Source organism: Sciurus carolinensis, chromosome 1 (genome assembly GCF_902686445.1).
Source record: "Sciurus carolinensis chromosome 1, mSciCar1.2, whole genome shotgun sequence".
In the NCBI taxonomy this organism is placed as follows: domain Eukaryota; kingdom Metazoa; phylum Chordata; class Mammalia; order Rodentia; family Sciuridae; genus Sciurus; species Sciurus carolinensis.
The window spans coordinates 135,368,491-135,375,874 of NC_062213.1; the positions used below are offsets into that span (position 1 = coordinate 135,368,491).

The 7,384-nt window shown below is 51.2% G+C and overlaps 1 protein-coding gene across 4 annotated transcripts in view; it reads right to left on the minus strand.

Moving 5' to 3' along the window:
• Positions 1 to 7,101, minus strand: part of Lmo4 (LIM domain only 4) — a 16,830-nt gene extending 9,729 nt beyond the window's left edge. Inside the window, exons 1-2 of one of the 4 annotated variants that reach the window (XM_047551451.1) lie at positions 6,327 to 7,101; positions 3,330 to 3,568 (exon numbers count right to left, since the gene is read on the minus strand). In XM_047551451.1, coding sequence (XP_047407407.1) covers positions 3,330 to 3,565 — 236 coding nt within the window. In that variant the 5' untranslated portion in view covers positions 3,566 to 3,568; positions 6,327 to 7,101. Of the gene's footprint in view, positions 1 to 3,329; positions 3,569 to 3,766; positions 3,905 to 3,988; positions 4,125 to 6,326 lie in introns of those variants that run through there. The other 3 variants (XM_047551444.1, XM_047551470.1, XM_047551459.1) reach the window with 3 other exon arrangements.
• Between the last annotated feature and the right edge of the window lie 283 nt (positions 7,102 to 7,384).

A 7,384-nucleotide genomic window follows, 5' to 3' on the forward strand; every position in this document is an offset into this window, starting at 1 on the left:
ACCAGGGAAATGAACTCGCTGCCTGGCGGCGCCTCGATTCCTAACGCTACCCCCCTCCCCAAACACACCCTCCACCACCAGCCACCACCAATCCCCCACCCCGGCCGCGCCAAGCACACTGCGGCTGCGGGCGCCACGTGAACCGCCCGAGCGGAGCCGGGGGAAGAAAGCGCGACCGGCTCACCGGCTCCCGCCCTGCGCTCGCCCCCTCGCGGGCCCGAGGCCGCTGGCCGCTGGGCGCCTCTGCTGTGGCCTCTGGCGGCGCCGGCCCTGGCCCCACCAAGCCCGCGAGGAAGGTCTCGCCGACCACCGCCACCCGGGCTTCCGGCGCGTTTCCTCGCCCTCCCCGGACCTGGAGCCCCACCCGTCGGTCCCCGAACTTCCTCCTCTCGCAGCACTTTCCGAGGCAGTCTTTGGGCCCAAGGAGGGGGCGGAGGAAAGAGGGTTAGAGGAAAGAGATCTGGAGTTTCCGAAGCTACTTGGCGCTCGGATGGAGCCGAGGGGTCGGGAGCCCGGGATGGGGGCAGTTTCTAAGGTTCCCGGACTTTGGGGAGGTCGGGGGGAAGCAGGCGTTGGTCCCTTTAAGATCCACCCTCCCCCTCCTCTCCACACCCCCCTCCAGCCTTTCCCTCCCTCTCTTAGAGGCCAATTTTGTTAATTAAATGTTTTGTTTGCGACGCAGCTCTCATTCATTGCGGACACGTCATTCGGAGCAGATCTAAGCCAGAGACCAGATCTCATTAGATAAAGCCCATCAGAACTAAGAAAATGGAGGAGCCACTAATTAAAGCTTTTAATTGTGCAGATTCGCTGCAGCAAGGCAGCCGCTTTATCTGAAATCTAGGAGAGAGGAGGCAGAAGCCCAGCTCGGCCCAAACGACACTTGGCCACGGAGGGGGAGGGGACTGGGGAAAAACGTTCCCCCTATCCTTCCTACCCCACCCCCGCTGGCCTCTCCCAGCTCTCCCGCAGCTTTTTAGCCGGATATTGGTTGATCCTGGTTGTTTAAACACACACACACAACACCTCAAAGTCAGACAATTTAAAAGCCCCTTCATAAATCGCTCTGTGGTCCGGGTCCTCCTCTTCACCTGGTGGCCAGCGAGCAGATTACTCCACTCTTCAGTAGCTGTCCGTGTGGCACTGAAATCTCCAACAAGTGGACTTAGGGGGAGTTTGGGCAGGGGTTAGCTGAGAGAAAAGGAACTTCAGCACCTCCCCCACCTTCCCACCCTTTTGGGCATCTTGATGGACACAGGGAGAGGGAACACTAGCTTCTGAGATCTCTAAATTGGCTGCTGGTGAGCCCTGACCAAAGTGTTAGGTGATGATCCATTTAGTAGTGAACTGGAACTCATCTCTCCCGGATAAATATGAGTCTCAGGGTAGCATCGAGTTCAAGAGCAAGCCAAACTCCAGTTCCCAGATTCAGAGGCAAAAAGAAAGAGTGAGACTATGGATCCATCAATTAAGGCTCAGAGCTGGGCACCCCATCCTCCACTACTCCATTAGGTCACAAGAAAACACCAAATGGGCATTTATATTTGGCCCCAAGAATAGGGAAAGGAATGGATTAGATTCCCAGGAAGCCACTTGCCTAAACTTGTCCTGAGGGAATGCAAGTGGACCCATCTTCTCTTTAATTAGTGGTAATCAGAAATGAAGTTTTTTTTTTTTTTTTAAGGCAACTTAGAGAAAGAGATGAAACTACCATTCACCAAATCTTAATTGCACTGTCAGTTTTTCCTCTTCAAACCACCTTCCTTTCTTACCACAGTATTGCTCTCTATTTAATTACAATTTTATCAAAGCTCATGGCATTGCTTGGAAGGAGGACCAGAAAGCATTACACCCCTGGCTCCTGCTGATTTTTCAACATTTACTTTTAAAAGAACACTTAGCGAAATTAATGCAGCCATCTTAATTTAAAAATAAAAGCCCTCTCCCTCTCTATATTTCTTTTACATGACTGATTGAGGATGCCAGCAGAGTGGATATAGGTTGCATTATCAAAATAACCAAACATCATTTTACTCCATCATTTTACATTAATGATTATCACTGAGGTAAACATACCCATACTCTGAACAGCAGTGGGATCTTTTGCAGTATAAGCTGCAGTGAAGTGAATTACAATGGAGCTAAACTTTGAACAAAATATCTCATCCACTGATTTACCCGCATTGAAGAAAGAACAAAATTTTCTATTAATTCCTATAAAGAAAAAGATTGAAGGGCAGAAATTTAAATATAATGAAATGTTCAGTTCTCTACAGTACCAACGGTGTGCGTGTGGTTGTTTTTTTTTTTTTTTTTTTAATTACTGGATGTTGAAACAGAACACCTCCTAGAAGCATTCATGTGCATCAGTCTATCAAACCATTTACTCAAATTAAATGTGTAATCCTTCAAATGCCTCCTTTCAAATTAATGAGTTTAAGTAGCTTGAGTTCACCTGAAAAGATCCTATAGGCACCTGACCTCCTGAATTCTTTCCATTAATTGCACTGAAACTTGTTGGAAAAGACTGCTTACATGGACATATGAATGTTCCTATACATTGCTTTAAAACGCAAGATTAGTATAATTCTATAGCCTCTTTTTCTAAATCTCTTTTGGGGATCAAGGGCAGTGCTACAAATGACAACAACAACAAAAAACCCAAAACCTGAATGTTCTTCAAATTAAAAAAAAAAAAAGCAAATTCTACATTGCAAACCACACACCAACATTTGAGCAAGCCTCCAAGTAACAGTATGAAAAACATTACCACTAGGCTTTGTTTTGGGGCTTTTTGCTATAAAAAGAATTACAAGTCTTTAAACTGATAGATAATCAGCATTTTTCACAAGAAGCACAAAGAATGTCAGAGTAGTCCACTCAAAAAAAAGTTTAAAGGTGCTTATGCAAATATCATAATTAGCCATCCCTACAGACAATTTCTTCACTAACTACACTTTTATTTTTAAGTCAACCTTTTGCCTCTAAGGTTGGGTCCCTACCTTGCTTTTAAAAAGCAGCTTAACTCCCACTTGAAGTGCTTATTTTTAGCCTAAAGTCAAGACTGAACACTTAGGGGTGCTCAACCTTTGCACCTATAACGGCCCAGTTTACTGGAAGGGAGTTTTTACTTTGTATGGCATTTGTCCCTTATTTGTCATCAAATACCGAGACTAGTACATGCTTCTTAAATCCCTTAAATTTCTACTCATCAGAAGGTTTTTGAGGTGAAGGCTGTCATGTCTTTCCATAGGTGCAGGCTCCTTTCCATCAACTTTGGCCTTGCCACGGCTGTGCTTGCCCACCTCGGGAAAAGCCATCAGACTTACCTAATGTAGTCATTTCTGCAAAGGATCATGCCGCTCTTGGTGTAACAGGACGTGCCGATGTCTCCCAGCTGCGCCTGGCAGCAAGAGCACTTGAGGCACCGGCTGTGCCAGTAGCTGTCCATGGCATAGAGCAGAAAGCGGTCCGCAATCTTGCCCCCGCAGCCTGCACACCGCTTCCAGGAGAGGGAGCCGGCCGTCACCGGGGGCGGCTGCGAGCTGCTGCCCGGATTCACCATGGTCTGCAGAGGGCGGGAAGGGGACAGGGAGAGAAAGACAAAACAGGGGCGACGCAAAAGTTAGTAATCGCCGAAGAGAGAGCAAGCCCATTCCCCTCCTCCCCCCGGAGCTGCTGGAAGGAAGCAGCAAGGCAAGGGCGGGAAGGAGGCTAGGCGAGAGAGGAAAGAAGGGAGGCTCGCCGGCAGCAGCTGCCTGTTTACTTTTCTCAAGCTTTGTTCTGGGGCCACGAGCTCCTCTCAACTTTCCTGCGCTCGCCGCCGCTGACAATTTCAGCTCCGGTACTGTCAAAACTCCGAGAGCGAGCTCGGCGGCGCGCTCCACCCCTCGCAGCGCCTCCTCCCAGCCCCCGCCTCCGCCCACTGCCCCCTCCTCCCCGCCGCCGTCGCCGCCGCCCGCCTCCAGCAAATGAGGGTCAAACCCACCCACCGCCGCGCCCGGCCCCTCCCCAGCCCCCGCCGAGCCCCGCGAGCCAGCCGAGGGGCGTGGGGAGGCGGCGGCCCCGCCGGAGCCACGTTCCCTCCAGAGCTCTGCCCTGGGAAGTGCAGCTGCAGTTCACAAGTTGGAAATAGTTGGGTTTTCTGAAAGGGAAGGAGGGAGGGACCGGCAGAGGGGAGATGGAGAGCGTGGTGGTGGGAGGGGAGGCAAGGTGGCGGGAGGGGGTGCGGTGTGTAAAGTTGCGAAACTGGTTTTTCGTATTTTAAACAGCACCTTTCACATGCCATTGTGGTGACCGCCATCTCCCATTATTGTTCCAAATCTCATTTCATTTTCAAGATCAATGAGTGTTTTCTCTGGGTTTTCAGGACACAGGCAAGAATAATAGATCATTGAACTTTAGGATGCCTGTTAACTTCCTATACAAACACTCTCCACTTTGGTCTCAGTAATCTGCCCTTGATCACCAATTTAAATGCTAAAGCTTTGTTACTACAAGGGGGGGGGGTGCGTATAGGTAATATTCGAGAAGGCACTATTAAGGGATGCACAAGTTATACACGAGCCAAGTCCTGCTGTCACCAAAAACTGCTTTTAAACATTCCCCACTCTTCCTACTGAATGCCATGAGAGAAGCAACTGGGGTATAATATAGGAATCAATTTATAAAGCTTAGCCTAAACCGATTAATTTGTTGCCTCCAATCCTGAGTCCAATAAAGTCCTAGTGTTCCCTCAGTCACTTATTCTATAAAAAGATCAAGTTATTTACTGCCAATTAAGCAGCCTGTTTTGTCTTTGTCCTCTGTAAGCCGAGAGTGTGGGCTCCCCCCCAAGACTCCCAGCTATCTGCTCAAGACATTCAGCTGATACCTCAGAAGAGAGAGGGCGAACTTTGCCTGTCCCTGGCCCAACTTGGCTGCTGCAAAAGAACGAGGGAGAGGGAACCAAACAAGGACTCGAGTTCCTTAAATAGGCTGATTTTAAACACATTTCCTCCGAAAGAGTCCCGGAACGTGTGTCCAGTGACCGCACAATAAACCAGAATAAGAACTGCACCAATTAAGCTGTAACAAAACCCTGAGACTTTGGAAACAGGACCACTCTAAAACCCATTAGCATTGCATTTATCCGAATGCATCATACCTTTATGTAAATTGATTTATCTGATGCATTTACTCGAGGAATTGCTTTTTGTTACAATTTCAGCCCTAACCCAAATGAATCTGCATTTCCTGCCCTAGGTCTTTAAACTGTTTCCCCCCAACGTTTTAATCGTCCGAATTCCTTTAAAAGGGGCGAGGGAGGGAGGAGATTCCAAGCTGTTCCCCGCCCCCATCTTTGGTGAGAGGTAAATATATATGTATATTTTTTTGAAAAGGAAACATTACACTGAGAAAAGCATCCAGTAACCCCATTAGCTAAAGCTCTTAAGGACAAGCAATACCTTAATGCTGATTAAATCTAAAAGAGATGAATCAAGAGGACTGACCAGAAACTGACTCCCCTGATAACTAAGGACGGGCCCTCATCAAGTTTCATTTAGAGTTGGAAAAAAAAAAAAAAAGAAAGAAAGAAAGAAAAGAAAGCTTTTAAGTTAAATAGGCTTATACTCTAGTAATTACATAGCCAAGCAATTTAGGTCCTGGGATAGTCAGTGAAATAGAAAGCAGAAGTGGCAGCTAGAGGCAAAATCTGCCCCCCTTTAACAACGTCTCTGGTGTTTTTTAATGGAGACCAAGGGAGGGACAAACGTAGCGCTGGCAATTTGTAGTACAAAAATGGATGCTTAATTCATGTCTTGATTTTAATTAGGTGATTCACCGGATTTCTCCTGGATTGGAACAAAAGACTTATAAGCCAAGAGGAATTTTTTTTAAAGAACCAACAATACCGAATTCTGGTCACTTAGATCCTTTCTGCCACTGTTTCAAAAATAGTGTTTACTGGAGGGGGGAAGGGTCGTGACTGTCCCCCTCCCGCACACACTACTTCTTATACTTAAATCCTCATCCAAGCAGCCCCTGCCTTTCCCTTTGGAACTAGAAACGTCCCCACCCCCTCCAGAGTCTCCACCAGCCGGGTCTCCAAGAACCCTTTTGTAAGCAGGAACCGCTACAAAGCTGGCGGCCCGGGGCTGCCCTCCGCTCTAGCTCGCAGGCCGGCCTCGGTAGTTTCAGACTCGCGCATTATCTAAGGCGACGTATTGTTTACTTGCAATTTGGGACGGTCAAGGGAAGGAAGCCAAGGAAAACAGCCCCAGCCCCAATCGGCCCCCTCCCCCGCGCCACCCTCCCAGTTCACGGCTCCCCAGCCGCCCCCTTACCTGCTTTTCCCCTATATTGCAATATTGCGAGGCGGCGGCGGCGAAATGCGAGCGAAGCCGCTCGGCTTCCAAGGAAGGGGCGCCTCGGCTGGCGGAGCTGGAGGGAGGGAGCGAGTTCTCGCAGAAGCAGGAAAGGGGAGGAGGGGGCTAAGGGCTGCTTTTTTTTTTTTTTTTTTTTTTTTTTTTTTTTAATCGCGTTGCTCTGGGGCGGGTTGGGGGTCGCCGCGTAAGTGGCCGGCGGCCAGGAGCAGAAGTGTCAGTCCCAGTTCTCGTCCTCTCCTCCGCCTCTGGCTGCGCGCGAGCAGCTGCAGGAGCCCTCGGCCCGCGCGGCGCGGCTTCAGGCGCGGCGCAGCGGCAGCAACTGCTGCAATCGCTGCTGCAAGTTTGGCAATGTGGCTTCACTTTGTATATGCCCCCGCCCGGCGGCCCCCGCCCCCGCCCGCGCCCGCGCGCCTCCCGCTCCTCCTCCTCCTCCGCCGCCTTCCTCCCTCCCGCGCGCCCGCTCGCTCGTTCGCTCGGGGCCGGCGGCGGCGGCTTGGCCAAGCACCGCCGGCCGTGGAGCAGCCTCAAAAACAAGATCCGCGAGCGGCCGCGGCCGGTGCGGAGGCTGGCCGGCGGGTGCGCCTGGAGTCGGGGGCTGCGGGCGGCCGCAGCCCGGCGCGCTGAAGGCTGCGCCGCTGCCGGGGCTGCTGCTGCCCGGCTCGGAGGCGGCGGCGGCGGCGGCGCTGGCCTCTAGCCGGCTCGCTCGCTCCCTCCGCGGCTCTTACACATGTGTTACTGACAGAACAAAATCCCAACTACTCCCCGGCTCTGCCGCCGACGTCAGCGACCCTCAGCCACTGGGCGGCCGGATTGTTCAGGCGGAATAATAAAACCTGCCAATCCGGGGAAGGACAAAGGGATGACTGAAAGGAGACTAAGGGGGCGGGGGAGTGAGTGAGGCAGCGGAGCCGACCGAGGAAGGCGCAGGGACCGGCCGGAATCAGGTGGGGAAAAGTGGCCCCGGCGCTGGTCGCTGGGGACCCGGCTTGGGCTGCCTTCACGGCCCGGGATCGCAA